The sequence below is a fragment of the Coturnix japonica genome, chromosome 2, assembly GCF_001577835.2.
Source record: "Coturnix japonica isolate 7356 chromosome 2, Coturnix japonica 2.1, whole genome shotgun sequence".
Taxonomy (NCBI): Eukaryota; Metazoa; Chordata; class Aves; order Galliformes; family Phasianidae; genus Coturnix; species Coturnix japonica.
The window spans coordinates 104,006,776-104,023,714 of record NC_029517.1 but is presented as its reverse complement, the minus strand read 5'-3'; the positions used below and the strand labels follow the sequence as shown (position 1 = coordinate 104,023,714).

The 16,939-nt window shown below is 40.1% G+C and overlaps 1 protein-coding gene across 5 annotated transcripts in view; it reads left to right on the top strand.

Annotated features, from left to right (window-relative positions):
* The window catches only part of PDE7A (phosphodiesterase 7A), a 68,983-nt gene extending 52,057 nt beyond the window's left edge, over positions 1-16,926 (top strand). For all 5 annotated transcript variants that reach the window (XM_015855681.2, XM_015855682.2, XM_015855684.2 and 2 more), the window contains 10 exons: positions 1,606-1,757; positions 3,441-3,504; positions 5,823-5,918; positions 8,837-8,937; positions 9,341-9,472; positions 9,758-9,849; positions 10,445-10,589; positions 11,387-11,483; positions 12,373-12,453; positions 14,610-16,926. In XM_015855681.2, the coding sequence (XP_015711167.1) occupies positions 1,606-1,757; positions 3,441-3,504; positions 5,823-5,918; positions 8,837-8,937; positions 9,341-9,472; positions 9,758-9,849; positions 10,445-10,589; positions 11,387-11,483; positions 12,373-12,453; positions 14,610-14,821 (1,172 nt within the window). In that variant the 3' untranslated portion in view covers positions 14,822-16,926. The remainder of the gene's footprint in view (positions 1-1,605; positions 1,758-3,440; positions 3,505-5,822; positions 5,919-8,836; positions 8,938-9,340; positions 9,473-9,757; positions 9,850-10,444; positions 10,590-11,386; positions 11,484-12,372; positions 12,454-14,609) is intronic.
* The last annotated feature ends 13 nt before the right edge of the window (positions 16,927-16,939 follow it).

The following is a 16,939-nucleotide window of genomic DNA, read 5'->3' as shown; positions in this document are numbered from 1 at the left end:
AAGTAGGTGGAATCTAGGCAAGCGCAGCTGAATGATCATGCTTTGTTTTACTTTTGCTACCTACAGTGTGCTGTTTTAGCAAAGATTAATAAGTGGCATCTATGAGGGTTATTTGTAGCATGACATCAGAAGCAGCATTTTATTAACTACAGAGCTGTAAAAGACTGCTTATGATCAAGAAAATTACATGCACCTCTAAAGAGTGCAGATTTCTGCTCCTGGAGGTGTTTTGTTTTACTCAGATTTAGTGAGGTTCCTTGACTTTGTGTATATGGATTTGTGGACATTTTAGATACATTTATGACCTAAGGATAACCATTTTGTATTACTTAAACAACCTGAAGACCTCAGGTCTGAAATTTGGGTTATGAGTGAGTCAATATTGAAAGAGAAGATCTTCAAAGCCTACCCTTCTATAAGCAGAAGCTTCTGTATTTTGCAGGATTGACAGTGTCTCAGACTGTACCCTGTCTTATAAATACTGATAATACAGTATACATTCATCTGCCTGATATATACAAGAATGTTGTTTTATAAGCATCTTTTCTCATATGTAGCACATTTGCTTACATAATCAAGATATACATGTATCAGCCTCAGTGGAGGAAATGCCCTTGACCTTAATTGTGATGACTTGGAGGAAAATATTTCTTGTGAAGTTGTCTGCTTTAGCTCTTTGAAGGCAATGGGAACTTTGGTATCCTGATGCTTTTCAGGCAGGTCTGAAAGATTGTTCCAATTCTGTTCTTTCAGTCGCTGTTAACGAGGATTACTGATGCAAAATGCTACTGTACTTTAGATACTGTCAGTGTGCGGTTAGTTTAATTGTTCCCAAGTTTTGTTATTGTAGACTAGAAGTAAATACATTAATGAATAAAGATAGGACAGACTTTTAATTTAGGTTGTTAATAAGTCCATGCCTTTGCCTGTAGCATATTTTAGTCTGGCTTTTAGAACAGATATTGTGGCTGTTTATTTCACTGATGTCTTTGTGGAATGGCGAGAGGCCTGTACTGCACACGTTTGGCTCATCTGGGTTTTGAGGGTCTGTGTTGGGTAAAATTACCTGCACAAGCTCCTACATCGTTCAGCTGTATTTAAAACTCTGCCAGGAAAGCTAAGAAAACCCCTGGAGCTTTAACATGAGTGTACAGTTATTTGTAGATGCTCTTTTTAATTACTTTATCAATACTCTGGTATTCTCTTGCTGCTGTGCGTATCTTATGTGATTTGCTAGGGTCATGAACTGTGTATGTGTATGTGACAGCAGTCTCTCAAAAGGAATTGCTTGCAATATTGTTTATGTCTTTACCCAATTTCCATAACATTTCTTTCCTAGCTGTAGCGGTATTCCTTAGGAAGATACATCTCGACTATGATCTGTAATACTTGCTTTCCTTCACAGGGTGTTTAAATAGCCAAACTTTCTTTTCCAAGCCTTGTTTCTGCACTCAGTCTTTATGATGCTCTTTCTTTGTGGATGAAACATTTGCTGTGCCAACAAAAGGAAAAGGAACAGTGCAGTTGTACCGACCTTCCTTGAGCAGTGTCTTTTTAGTAAAGGTTTTTCAGAGACGGTATTTATTCTCATGTTTTTTCTTATAGCAAATTCTGAAATTGAGGTGTCTGTGTCTGCGAGAAATGTGAGAAGGTTGCTTAGTTTCCAGCGCTACCTGAGATCTTCCCGTTTTTTCCGTGGTATCACTGTTCCAAATTCTTCAAACATTTTAGATGATGATTATAATGGACAAGCAAAGGTTGGTTGCTTAATTTAATTTCTTTTACCTTCGTTTTATCCTGTATGTTTCTTTATGTTTACTCACATGTAAATATCTTGTGTTAAGAGGCAGTGCAAGGAAATGCAGGTTTTAAGCATGTATTTTCATATGCATATGTATGTGTGCATATATGTCTGTATACTTTTATAAAATCCAGCCAAAATTCTTTCACCTCTTCCAAGCTTAGTGGGATAATTTTTAGAGCTTATGTACTTACGTGGCTTGCAGTTGTTTGAATGGCAAGTACGCTGTGGTAATTAAAGAAAAAGTGAATGAAATGGGGTAGAGCAATTTGGGCAACCTCTTATCCTCACTCTCCTTTTCCTTTTTGATCTAATTTTCATTAGTGAACATCTGAAGGAGTGACAAAATACTACGAAAAGCTCAATAGAACGTATAATTAACGTATTAACTTATTAGAAGATTATACCAAAATGGTATCTTTGTATGCAGTTCTTCTAGAAAAGTATGATAGCTGTAATGTACTTGTGCTGTTCTAGAGCATACTGGTAAGACAGGCAATAGTAAACGTTAGCTTGATGAAGAGCCAGTGTATTTGGAAACAGGATGGATGTGCTGACAGAGAATGAGTAGGCAAAGTTCATAGGTTGTTAAGAGCCCAAAGACAGTATCTTTAACCTTTATGCACAAAGGAATATCCTTGTAATACAACATGCTGATACTGAATGTGATCAGGCTGCAGTGTTGGAAGAATCTAATATCTTTAAGGATGGATTTAAAAAGAGACATGTAATTTGACCGCAGAAAGACCCTGTTGTGTATTTCTTCCGGTAACTCAGTTTTAGTGGCCAGTAGAGAAAAGGTAGCGTGTAGTACTGGGATCACAAAACAACTGCAAAGTTAATGAGAATCTGAGAAAGCACGTATCCACTGTAAGATGTGCTGGGCAGGTAATTCTAATGGAGGCAGAGTGGCAAAGGTGGTGACCTAAACTCTGAGGCCCTGAAAGTGCTGTGTTATTGTCCATCCGTGTTCATGAAAGAACGTGCAGCAGCTGTGGAGTGGTAGTCCAGTAAGGTGGAAAGTAAAAAGATTTCCTATGAAGAAATTACAGGGTCTTCTTATTTTCTTAATAAAACACCTAGGCAGTATTTTCCCTATTTAAACAAAGAGGGAAAGTGAGAAATTAAAAGACTTCTTACAGATTATTACTTTGTTGCAAAAATTAAAGTGAAAGATCTGGAAGAGATCTTGAGACAAAAGGCTGGAAGTCATCTGACAGAGTTTTGTGATCGACAGATACCTTTGTTAAGATGATTGCATGAAATGTCAAGCGTGGGCTTCTTAAGGTGTCTCAGTTTTATGTTCTGAGTTTGAACAGTGATTTTGTCATGCTGCTTCTGCTTCTAACCTGATTGTTTTAAATTGCCATACTTCTTTTATGGAAATGATTACAGGATGAAGGGGAAATCTCAGTTTTTACCATCAAGACACTTCTCATATTTCAGACTTTTAATTTGTAGTGCATATTTTAAAGTTTTCCCAATTTTCAGACAAATCGAATATTTATAATGCTGTTTTTCTGTATAGAAATTGAGAGATTGATTCAAGTCCTTAAAAGTTTAAATACTCCACTGGCCTATAGGAAGATAGCCATATCCTGAGAGGAAAAAGAATTAAAGCCGTTGTGTTTTGTTTCAGTGTATGTTGGAGAAGGTTGGAAACTGGAATTTCGATATCTTTCTTTTTGATAGACTGACAAATGGTGAGTTTGCTCTTTCCTCTTCTGTTGTGTTTTTATCCCCTAGTATAAGTTAGCTGTTGCTCTGACACTGTGGTATGTGGTAGCTCGATCACTAAAAAGCGAAGATGTCATCAGGTAGTACTTTTTGATTTAGCAGCCTTCAATCTAAATTCTGATTTGCCATGACACTGTGTTACAATGCCATTGATGTCAGTACTGATAATAATCACTGATTTATAGAAGGTGCCCTTGTGCTTTATATATAGTATTCTTTTTCTTTTTCTTTTTCTTTTTTCTTTTTTTTTTCTTTTTTTTTTCGTAAGTAGTATTTAATATAAGTTGACAATCTTGGTCATTTAATCTATTGTTCAGTTATGGAATGGTGTTAATTTATACATCTGTGTGCAAAAGGTCGGTTGCAGTGAATGATTACTTTTCTGGATAACTTGAATTTTGTGTAGAACAGTTTGCAGCACAATAAGAAGACAAAATAGGATGAGCACGTTGAAATTATGACATCTGGTAGAGTACCTAGAGAATTAGGAGGTGAGCGGACATAAAGTGCTGTGTGTATGGTTTGCACAAAATACACAAGGAGAAATGGCTGTGGTTTTGCTATACCCATTACAAGTGGCAGTAGGAAGGAGTTGGTTAAAAACAAATCAAATGAAGTATTGTGAAGCTATGGACATCCAGTTGGAAAGGAGATCTGTAAGTGTGTTGGAAAGGAGGTGGACTGCTGTCATGGATAGAGAGAATCTTTGTGTTTGAGTATGGAGCAATGGAAAGAAGAAAGAAATGGGTGAGTCCAAGGAGACTGGCACTTGTGCCAGTGGAAAGCTCCTGGAGCCTGGACTGTGAGCAAGAAGAAGCTGGTGCCATTTTTCCATCAGTGGGGTGGAGTTGGTAGTAGAGATACAGTGAGTGTGTTTACAGTTTGGCAGGAAGACATAGAAACTTAAGTTCAGAAAGCAAAATATGGCACCACGTTGCTATTTCGCTAAAAGAATGCTTGACTTAAATGCTTTACCTAGAGTAAAAGTAGTATACTCACAGTTTGATGTAAAGCAAAGCATGAATATAAAAGTTGGAAAAGTGGGGATTCTTAGAAAGATAATGATTATATAGGTAATTAACTCAAAAAGCTGTTTGTACAAGGGAACTTGTTTGTAAACATAGCTTAGTAGAGATTAGTTTAGCGGAAGGGGAGTAATCTGCAGTCCTCCTTTTGATACAGAGCCTTCTCTGTTGTAAGCATGTTTTATTTTCAGATATACTTCCAGTATACTGTGCAGCTTCTATTGTGGAAGCCTTTCTGAACCATCCTGTTTGCATCCTAATTCTGTTGTTTTAGGAGCACGTTTGGAACAGTGATGTTCTTGAGAGTTCTTAAGGGCAGAACATACAACATTGCTGTACATGCAGCTTCGCCTGGTGAACTGCCCTGGGCAAACCTATAAGCCACGAGTTGCTCAGTAAATGCTGTTTGAAGAACTGTGTATCTTATGGAGAAGAAGTGGCTGGCATCACTAAATACTTCAAGCCAGTGATAAGTTCGATTTAGCAGAATTGTTTGTCCTTTTGTGCCTCAGTTTGCTAGATTATCTGATTCCTGCTAAATGAGATTGTCAGACTAAATGTACCAACACTGAGTAATCCTTCACTATGCACTGTTTGCAGAGTGAATAATTTGCAAGCTATTTCAGGTAAACAATAAACATGCTGCTATTTCCCAGGCTTTTACAGCTTCATTTGTTTTATCACTGTACATGATTGCAGTATTACTGCTGTGAGCAGGTGAAATGTAGTGCAGGCTTTCAATGGTATATGTATCCTAAAGAAATGTACAACTTTGTATTAGATTTCTGTCTGAAATAAGAAATAATTTCACACACACACACACACAAAAAGATGAAAATGCATAACAACGTATGTGCAACTTACACAAAGTGATATGATGGAGCTTTCTATGATTCTATGATTTTTGCTTTTTTTCTGATGGTTTCTGTATTCCTTTCTGAGCTGTGTGTCCGTCTGTAAAAATAATGATAATATCACGAAGCTGAATACTGTTGTAAAGGATTTGCACATTGAAACTTCTTGCTTTTTGCTAATGTTGGTAACATTTTCCTCCTGTCATTTGGCAGCGAACAATATTGGCAGTCACTAAAAGGAGACAGCTAATGGGATCTTGTCATGCAAGAAGATTTAAATATTTATCATGGTGTAGAGAAATTTGCTTGTGTAATTTTTGTGTCCAATTTGTTTGAAGTACGTTTATTGTGAAAGTCACTGATTTCATGACTTCCAATGAATTAGTATTTTCATCTTATTTTTAGGAAACAGTCTAGTCAGCTTAACCTTTCATCTGTTTAATCTTCATGGACTAATTGAACACTTCCAGTTAGATACGATGAAACTCCGTAGATTTTTGGGTAAATACAGCTTTTTATTATGATGAATATTGCTGTTTATCCGAATTCTTGTGCCTTAACTGAAGTGCTGGTTGTAGTTTAGCAATAAGGTTTGAAGAGTACCGACCCCGTACAGTAATTTTAACTACATCAATTGAGAGAAAATCTCTCCAGTAAGTTTCTGTGAGTATAGTCGCCTCCACGTTAAAACCAACCGAGTATTGGTACGTTTGTGGCAGATGCTTTATTGTTTGTGTTAAATCTAAATTTCGGGAATGAATGTGAATTCATTCATGTGACAATTTGATTAAGATAGACTGCTCCTTTATTTGGTGCCATTTTCATTTCTCTTATAGCTTTTGTTTCTGAAGTTGTTCCATATTGTTTCACAACTATACCGATCATACTGTGTTGGCCAATTTGATGCCATGTCTTGCTTGCTCAAGCTCTTGTGCGTGTACTCCCTGTGCTGTAGGCATACAGTCTCCATAAGCAAAGCATGAGACCGTTACTGGGCTGTGTGTGCCTGTGGCACTGGAAGGTTTCACTGAGAAGAACCGTAAATACAACTGTGGCCCATTCAAACCAGGTGGTACTTCCACTGGTCAACTGAAGGAGCTGCATCCCCGTGCCACAGGCACAGACCCTGGCGTGAGGTTTCCATCATTCAGTTCTTCTGTGGTGGTACCTCCTATGTGATTTTGTGGAATGGGGTGCTGATTTCTAATGGAGCAGGAAAAAAAGGATTCTCAGTTTCAGAGAAAACAGTGTTATGGTTCTGAAGCTTGTCATTTAACAGGGAGGGGGAACCACATTCAGCAGCCTTTTCTCCACTTTCAAATAAGGGAGTATTTTAGTTTTCATCACTGAATTCTCTTTCTACTTGAGAATTGTTAGCTGTTCTGTCATGAGTTTAATCTTTTAAAATGGACTCAGCTCCTTCTAGTATTAAAAAGATACAGAAGCTGACCTAGAAGACTGGAATTTGGATAGATACGTGGAGAAGGAAGTTAAGAGAAGTCTTATCTTGAGCTGCTGAAGTTGTAACTGAGTGCGCTTGGTTGTCACCTTGCTTATCCTCTGGCTAGTGGAGATTTATCAAAGGTGTATTTAACTTGATATGAAATTCTAGTTAAGAATAACTAGATTAGGTAATCAGAATTCAAAACTGTAAGCCACTAAAATGGCGTTAGACTGTGGGAGAAGGCAACGTTTTATTCTAGCATTGAAATCAGTCATCATTTTCTTTTTAAGCGCCTTCTACTTAGAAGCAGTAACAAAACATTTCTTAGCTCTGCCCCACCTCATCTGTTGAATCAAGGAGCTTTTTTTTTTCTTGGCTTTAAATCATTCTTTTCTTTTGTTGCCCTTTCTACCCCAGTTTGTAGTAATCTGAAGGCTGTGATGCTTCATGTACTCCACAGCATCCATCTTATTTGAGAACATATTCTAATCTTTTATTTTTTTAAGAAGATGAGAAATCTGGTTTTAGTCCTTAGTGGAACCTTAATATTTTAGTTGTGTGCATGTGTGTGTATCTATGTATTTGTATATATACATAAACACGAGTATTTGCTTGTATGCACACACTGTCTTTCTGTGATTTCAAGAGGTTATCTGGAGATCAACCAGCTCCTTTTGTTTGCTTTCAATTTCTTATTCCACATAAGGTAGTGCATTTTACAAAAGCACAAGGCAAACTGTTCAAAATACTGTCCGTGTTCTACTTTATTAGAATAGGTTAGAAGTAGTCTAGACTTTGATTATCTGGACCAGCTTATGAAGCCATAAAAACAGAGGATTAAATGATGGACATCTTCACTCATGCAGTAGACATAAGGAATATGTGAAAGGGAGTTCTACCTCAGGTTAACAGAGCCCGAAGATGCTTATTTTCTTTATTATTGTCCATAAGAGGTTTCAGCAGTGTGCTGAATGCCATCAAGATTACACAGTGGCTACTGTTTTTTGGCTTTTCATAAGCCACGACTCTTCACAAATACCACGCATTGCTCTACCATTACAGTCACAATCACATGGAGGGTGCTGGCTTGTAAACCGAGTAGCAAAAGATGTTTGTATGGGAATGACAGAGCGTAGTCAGCCAGGAAAGCGTTCTTCGGAGGTTTGCTTGAAAGAACTAATGTGTCATCAGGCAAAACTTTGCAATTTAAAGTATAGTTCAATTGCTGCTCTTCAGATTTCTCTCCCTGCATTCTTTTAAATGTTACAGTTCTTTAGTATTCAAGCTAACGTGGATGTCCTTTACAATGTTGTATTTATGTTGAAAGATAGCCAGGAAGATGGAGGAAAAAAACAAGAAAGAAGATAAACAGGAAATGTTGATCTAGGAGTGGCTTGTCAGGCCATCATCTAAACGAGATTCTTTTCTAAATTGCATGTAGGCTTAAAATTCCCTAAGTACAGAAGTACTAGAAAATGTCCACACTGTATAGAGGTGGCTTCTCATGACCACTGTTGGAATAGGAAAGAAAAGCACTTCCTAAGACAATAAAACACTACCTACTTCCTCTGATTTGTCTGTTTTCAAGGCATGACGTGAAGTCATCCCAATGCTTTGGTTCATAGTATCATCTTCATTTTGTATTCTAGGTTCCCTCAACATTCAGGCAAGATAGGTTTTCAAAGGGAGACTTCCTTGGATAGTTCTTAAAGTCAGAGCATCTCAGATAACATATTGATTTCGAGTTGTATAATTCTTTCTCTGAGATGGCTCATTTCTTGTGGAAAAGTTTCCTCACATAAAAATCTTTTACACTTGGTTTCGGTTCAACTGGCAATTTACTGACTTTGACACTTTTATGTGCGTGTAGCTTGTGATGTTGCATATTTCTGTGCCTAACAAGGACATGTAAAATGATACATGGAAAAAAAATTGCTGTTTTATTTAAATTTAGATATTTCTTATTTTCCTGCAGTTATGGTTCAAGAAGATTATCACAGTCAAAACCCTTATCATAATGCAGTTCATGCTGCTGATGTGACTCAGGCCATGCACTGTTACTTAAAAGAGCCTAAGGTAAGGAAGCATTCTCAGTTATAGAAATACATGTATTTAATCATAGAATTGCTCAGGTTGGAAGAGACCTTAAAGATCATCAAGTCCAACAGAGCCTAACCATAGTACCCTAACTCTAAACAACCCTCTGCTAAATCGTGTCCCTGAGCACCACATCCAAATGGTTTTTAAACACATCCAGGGATGTGACTCAACCTATTCCAGTGCTTAACAACCCCTTCTGTAAAGAAGTTTTTCCTGATATCCAACCTAAACTTACCCTGGTGCAACTTGAGGCCATTTCCCCCTGTCCTGTCACCAGTGAGAAGAGACCAACCCCACTCTCGCTGTAAGCTCCTTTTGTAGCCATGCTTATGGCCACGCTTGTATTGCTGACAGGATTCTGTTTGTTATTACCTTGCAGCTGTCCGAATCTTTAACTCCGTGGGATGTTCTGCTCAGTTTAATTGCAGCTGCCACACACGATTTGGATCACCCAGGCGTTAACCAACCTTTCCTAATTAAAACAAACCATTACTTAGCAACTTTGTATAAGGTAAGGAGAAAATCAGTTGTTTTGTTGAAATCAGGTTGGAGAATTCCTGAGGAGAACAGAAGAGGAATATAAATTGTGGTGTCATAAACTTGTTGTAGGTGTGAATTGAGAGCTCCCATGCCACTGGGATAAAACTGTGAGCTGATGAAGTATTCAGGATGTGAGAGACTCAGTTCTCTCTATAAGCAAACAAACAAACAGAAGCGCTCTGTGGTACAGCTGTTAGTGTAAGGCATTCAATTACGAAACAGTCATTGATACCTGTAATACCACTGTCATTTGCAGAATACCTCAGTACTGGAGAACCATCACTGGCGATCCGCAGTGGGGTTGCTGAGAGAGTCTGGTTTATTTGCACATATGTCCTTAGAAAACAGGTAAGTTTATACAGAGTAATTTGTCTTAGTTTAAGGTGCAAGTAAGCTGTCTCTTAAGAAACAGAGTGTTACAAAGCAAACAAAATTATTGCATGGCAGTTCATCACCTAAATTTTGTATCTGTACCTTTCTAATGATTCCTGGATACTTTGCTGCCAGTGTGTTCAATGTAGTACTTGGAACACAGCATTCAGTGTGAGCACACTGAAGAGGTGTAGTCAAGCACCTGGTTATGTTAAACCTCGTCTCATTCTGTCACTGCATCTGTAGCTTAGCATAGAACCTTCTTACCTATGTTAACAATCAGTACACCTTGAACAATTAATTTGTGTGTATTTAAGGAAAAACAAAAAAACAAAAATCCAAATCTGTTGTTCAGAAAGCTGCCAATGGAGTGTCCCAATATTAGTTTGGAAGTGGCAGGAGAAACAAAAGAAGAAACCGCAGTGAAAATGCTGATCAGAAAGCGTGTGACTTGCATTTGCATAATAATGAATATGATTAAAAAATTCCCACCCACAACCTATGTGAATTTAATGATAGGTATTGTTCTCCATTGTTATCTTCTCTGAATGCTCGGTACCACTAATTTCAGGCAGCTGATGGAAAGCCAGATAGGTGATCTCATTCTTGCCACAGACATCAGTCAGCAAAATGAGTATCTGTCCATGTTCCGATCCCACCTGGACAGAGGAGACCTATGTTTAGAGGACGCAAACCACCGTCACTTCATTTTACAGGTGATTTTTTTTATTATATTTTTTGAAAACGTGATTTTAACTTCAAAACTAAAAAACGTGCTAAATACAACTACCTCTGGGCTATGTTCAAAATGAAGTTAATACCTTCAGTTGTTTTGTTTCATTACAAAAAGGTTGTTCCTTCCATTTCTGCCTCCCCTTCCCTCCTAGCGTAGCCCCAGGGATATCACATGTTGGTAGTCTGAAAACTTGGAGCTGTTAAGACAAGGAGAGATGCACTTCTAAGAATGAGATTTTGCATTCTGATGACTCCAGCACAATCTCAGAACTGGAATGCTTTGTTAGAACACGTTTCAGGGAAAAAATCCGACAAGTACAGCTGTTGTGAATCAGCTTCATAGCTTCAGCTTCACATAGATTTGTGTTACTAGATCCAGTCTGTGGACTGCAGAAGAAGATGGACAAACACGAGAAGTTCTGTCCTGTGCGAACCATTACGAAAGATGTATATGTAAAAACTAGAAACACAAAATACCATTGGCATACACTGATACCTTCCTGAATTTGGTGCTGCCTCCTGTATTAGTGAATATGCTACATGTAATGCCCTTGAAATGCTTTGACTTGCCTTAGTTTTGGTATTGCTCAGAGATGATCACAAGATCTAATTGTTTCTCAAGTGTTTAAGTGTGATTATGGAATGCAGCCAGAGGGAAGCACAAATGACAGGCAGGTTTTATTGTTTGCAAAGTTTCTGCTGCTGGGGAATAGGTAGGGGGTCAGTTGGAAGGAAAGGGGTCAGTCGGGTGGCCTAACATTGTGTATTAACTTCCTAGATGGCTTTGAAGTGTGCTGATATTTGTAATCCCTGTCGGACTTGGGAGCTGAGTAAGCAGTGGAGTGAAAAAGTAACGGAGGAGTTCTTCCATCAAGGCAAGTGAGAGTGCGGGTATCAGATAGCAGATGATGTATTTATAGTGTGGAGAAAGCAATCGTGAGTCATAGCTGCATGCAAATTAATAGTGACTTATATTTATGACTAATACAGATGCACGGTATAGCGTGGGATTTTTTTCTCTACTGGGTTGTGTTTCTTGCATAAGGTTGGTGCTGCTGACACCTGGTGAACACCGCTTAGAATTCTGAACGCGGAATGTCAGGTTCAGTAGATCCTCCATCCTGAAAGGTGCATCAGATGAATAATCATGTTCAGTTTACGTGTTCCTGCTGCCTTCAGGAAGTTAAGAATTATATTCCCTCCAGATCTTCTGTATTAGAAATTTCTCTGGCAATGAGGGCCTGTTGGCGTGCAGGAAGAAGCTGGCAAGGCCATTCTGATAACTCAGTAGCCTTAACTACGTGGTCAACAGTTGATGAAGCTTTTAATTGACAAATGGAAGGCATTAATTTTGCCCACTATTACTGAGTGCTTCTCCTTTTTCAATGCTGGTTTACCTTGATTTAAGAAATGCTAATGTGTACAGTGACGAGAGATGGAGAGCTGACTTCTTGAGTGCTGAGCATGTGGAACTTATTGTCAAGGGAAGATATGCAGAAGTGGAACAGCAAAATGCCTTTAGTGAGAAATACCTCAAGGCCAAACTGTTCTCTTCTGTGTAACAAAGTGGGATGAGGGGGTCTTAATTTGTCATTTCTACAGCAATCCAGGAGTTTTTTCAAGGAAGTGTGATCAGGAACCCATTGATTCAATGCTTTCCATTTGTTACTGCTTGTGTGACTTAAAAAAAACAAACAACCAAACCAAAAAGCATGTAATTGGATCTGTTGTCTTAACCATTGTATTGTACTTCTGTTTCTTTAGGAGATATTGAAAAAAAATATCACTTGGGTGTGAGTCCACTTTGTGACCGACAGACAGAGACCATTGCCAACATCCAGATTGGTAACTGCAGTTCTGTGTGTTTCAGTAGATTCCGTTCAGAATGTCTATTGAAGAAAATACCATACCCGTACATTTGCTGGAAGTTCTGCCTGGTCTCTCCATGTGGCACTTCACGGGAGGATTCCAGCTCTCTGGATTTAGCTTCCTGGAGCGTTAGCAGTCAGTTTAAGTACAGCCTTAGGAAGGGCAGTAGATACAGATCTGATAGAGAACCACAGAGACTTGATATTCCTTACCGCAAACTCAAGTTGGATTTAAAATAGAAGAAGGGCTGACTTGTTTACTAAGTAGTTTCCGTAGACTGAATAGGAATCTTTGCAAACCTTGTAAAGTGTACCGTATTTAACCATGAACATACTATGAGTTGGTGTTTGAAATTAGAGACTAAGATGATCTGATCTGTTCAATCAGCTGCAAGTCTAATTTAGAGTGTTGGAAAAGTCATCCATGTTTGTAATTTACAGACGGAAGCAAGCACAGCTTTGGTAGTCGCACCATTTGTTTGTATGTACGGATACTGCAAATTCGTGCAGCAAAAATATAAGCCATGGTTTATGTTGCCATAAGCATCAGCTTTTTTCTTTCTCCTTTCCACCCATGATTAGATCACTTATGGGGTAATTTGTTAGAAAAACTAGACTGGTAAAAGGAAGATTTATTGTGTAGTTTATGTGACTTTAGTTATTGGTTAGATAATTAAGATGTAGTTTCTCTCTCCCTGTTCTCGACTATTTTTCTTTATTTGCTCACTTTTCTGGAAAATAATAATAATAAAAAATAAGGTTATCTTGTAATCCGGTATCAGTTGGTCCAGAGGAGGGCCATAAGGATGATCAGACTGCTGGAGCACCTCTCCTATGAAGACAGGCTGAGGGAGCTGGGCTTTTTCATACTGGACATGAGACAGCTCCAGGGAGACCTTGCTGTGGTGTTCCAGTACTTGAGGGGAGCTTGCAAGGGGGAAGGGGACTGAATTTTTACACAGTCTGATAGTGTTAAGGCAAAGGGAAATGGCTTTAAACCAAAAGAGGGGAGAGGTAGGTTAGGTGTTAGGAAGAATTTCTTCACTTAGAGCTTGGTGAGGCCCTGTCACAGCTGCCCAGAGAAGCTGTGGTGCCCCATCCCTGGAGGCATTCAAGGCCAGATTGGATGGGGCCCTGAGCAGCCTGAGCTGGTGGGTGGCAGCCCTGCCCCTTTAGGGGGTTGGAACTAGGGAATCTTGAAGGTCTCTTCCAACCAAGCCATTCTGTCTTTCAATATAGTGTTGATCTTTTGACTGACCAGTATAATGTTTTATATTTTGTAAAGATGCCCTAAATATGAAAATTAGTTTTAAAATGTGCATTGGAAAAGAATGGTCACAGAACTGCAGTGGTTGGAAGAGACCTCAAGATTGAGTCCAACCCCCGTGCTAAAATGGGTACCCTATAAGAGGTCTCACAAGTAGGCATCCAGACAGGTCTTGAATATCTCCATAGAAGAAGACTCCACAACCTCTTGGAAAGTCTGTACCTGTGCACTGTCACCCTTACCATAAAGAAGTTCTTCTGCATGTTAGTACAGAACTTCCTGCGTTAGAGTTTTAGGCCATTGCTCCTTGTCCTATTGCTATGCTCTACTGAGAAGAGACTGGCATCATCTCTTTGCCTCCCACCTCCCTTTAGATATTTATAAACATTTCTCAGATCCCCTCTCAGCCTTCCTTTCCTCGGGCTGAACAGTTTTCTCAGCCTTTCCCCATATGGGAGGATCTCCAGGCCCTTAATCACCTTTGTGGCCCTCCACTGGACTCCTTCTAGGTGATTCCTGTCTTCTCTTGAACTGGGGAGCCCAGAACTGGACACAGTAGTCTAAATGTGGCCTCACCACAGAGTAGAGGAGCAGGATCACTTCCCTTGACCTGATGGCCATGCTCTTTTTAATGCACCCCGCGATTCCATCGGCCTTCTTGGCCACAAGGGCACACTGCTGGCTTATGGACAACCTGTTGTCCACCAGGTCCTTTACCACAGAGCTCCTCTCCAGCAGGTCATCCCCGAACTTGTACTGCGTGTGATACTCTGCACGGTTTAGTTTATTATTATGTCTTACTTAAACAACATAGCTGGTCTTCCCCTGTTTTTCTGACGTGGCTGTGTGTGTTTGCTGTTTTGAAGGCTTCATGACCTACCTGGTGGAGCCACTGTTTGCAGAGTGGGCCCGGTTCTCCAACACGCGGCTGTCGCAGACGATGCTCGGCCACCTGGGACTGAACAAAGCGAGCTGGAAGGGGGTGCAGAGAGAACAGTCCGGCGGCGGGGAGGACACTGACCCTGCCTTCGAGGAGATGGACTCAGACATATTACCTCAGGAACCTCGATTGTCCTGACCTCAGCCCTCATGACAAAACTGCCTCTTCTCTCGGTGTCTGCACAGCTGGATTAAAGGAGATACCTGCCCGCCCGAGGTCTTGGTAAAATGATGCCAGCATTATTTATTTCCAAGTTTTCCTTCAACACAGACAGTTGAACCTGACGTTTCTTTTTATAACTGCGAGATCTGAACATAGAGCAATATGCATCCGCCTCAGTTGGTTTTTGTTCGGAACCTTGAATATGCAAAGCACAGTGGTGACCAAGCCTTGGAGGAACAGTGCGAAGGCTTCATTGTGCCACAGCTTTTGGTTCTCCTGGGTGAAATCTGAAACGCAGTCTTTGAATCGTTAAGACTTGAGATGGATCGTTCCACTTCCTTGGAATTTAGCGAGACTTGCATGAATGTGTTCAAAGCGTACCTTCCACTCAGCCCCTGTTTTAATACGGAAATGTGAAGTGCCCATCCTCTGCCGCCTCCGGCAAGACTTGATGTTTACAAACGTACTCTGAAACTGCGGGTTCTAGACTTTAACCTTTGCGCATGGCTGTGAAGGAACCACTAACCTGGGGTTTTTTTTGCTTTTTTTTTCTTTTTTTTAAAAGAAAAAGATCAAATCTGAGACTGCAGCTCTTGTTTATTTTGGATGCCGGAAAAGCCTCCCATTTGCCATAATTTTGTTTGTGCACTGGGAACTGAGCGTTCATCATAGAGCACAGCCAAGCTTTACTCCAGTGCTGTATGGGAATGCGGTTTTTATAAAGCAGAAAACACTTCAGAATTGGGATGGGGTGGGAGAAATGGGGGGAGGGAATGGGGGGGAAGGGGGGGTGTCTGAACTGCATTGCGATTCTGCAGTGAAAACATCGCATGTTGTTTTCACTATTGTACACTTGAACTGCACATGCAAGAGGAAAACAAAACAAAAAAGGTGGAATGTCTCAACACCATCATCAGCTCAGGGTATTTGCCAATCTGAAATAAAGCGGGATGGGAAAGCGTGTCCTTCACAAACAAGGGTACAGATGCCCCTTTGCTGCAGTGTGTGTATGTGTGGGTGCGTGAGTCTTTGGGGGGGTGGGTGGGAGGGGAGGGAGGGGGGTGGGAGGGACCGATCGGGCAGGGTTTGAAAGGCAGCATTTTTCTTCTTCTTCTTAATTTATTCTTTTAGAATGTGACAGTTTGACGGACAGCCACATCGGGGAGGGAGCTGTAACGGATCGCTACAGATGCCTTAAACTATGCACAAAAAAATAAAGCTACGCGACCAAATTTGTTTGCGATTTGAAAGGGGAGAAAAAAGAAAATTAAAGAACAAAACAACAACAAAACATCCCCCCCCCGAACAAAACAAAACCCCCCAACCAAGTGCATTTGTTTACCTGTTCCTCCCCTCCGCTGAAACGGCGCCCTTTGGTGGGGTTTGGGTGGGAGAAGGAGAAAAACCGGTTGGTTGGATGGTTGGTTGGTTGGTTGGTTTGTTTGCTTGTTTGGTTTCTGTTGTTTTTATTTTTTTAAGGACAAACCGAAAGGACTGATTTTAAACTGCCAACATTCCATTTTTGTAGTTCGTTTTTGACGTGGTTTTCAGTCCGGTAAGCACAACCGTCAGCTGATTGGAGAAACTGGTGCTTTCTTTCAGTTTGTTTGTATTCCCCCCCTGTTGTTGTTCCTGTAAAAAAGACTGTTGATCGATTCTGTTTACAGTTTGTCGCAACAGCCATTTCTGGGAGAGAGCTTCAGCATAAAGCCCTTTGTAAGGCTTGGCCGCGGTCATTTCAATACGTGCCTGTTGCTGTTAACTTTTAATTGATGACAAAGAGCTTTTTTGCATTCTGCTCCCGTACGTTTAAGTTACGACCGAGTCCAGCAGTACGGAAAGGCAGCGAAGGCTGCAGTCGGCTTCCACTGTACGCTGAGCCCAGCTTTGGATTTGGAAACGGTCCTCAGATTCCGGGATTTATTGGCTTGGCCTCTTACCGTATGGAAAACAACTTCTGACTTGCCTGTTCGTTTCCCTTCCAAAATTAAGTTGTTGGTTATTCTTTCATGTTCCCTGAAGTAATACTGTAATTCTCGAGGTGGCCATGTTTAAAGAAATAAATTTGTAATGAAACCATTTGTTCTGACCCCA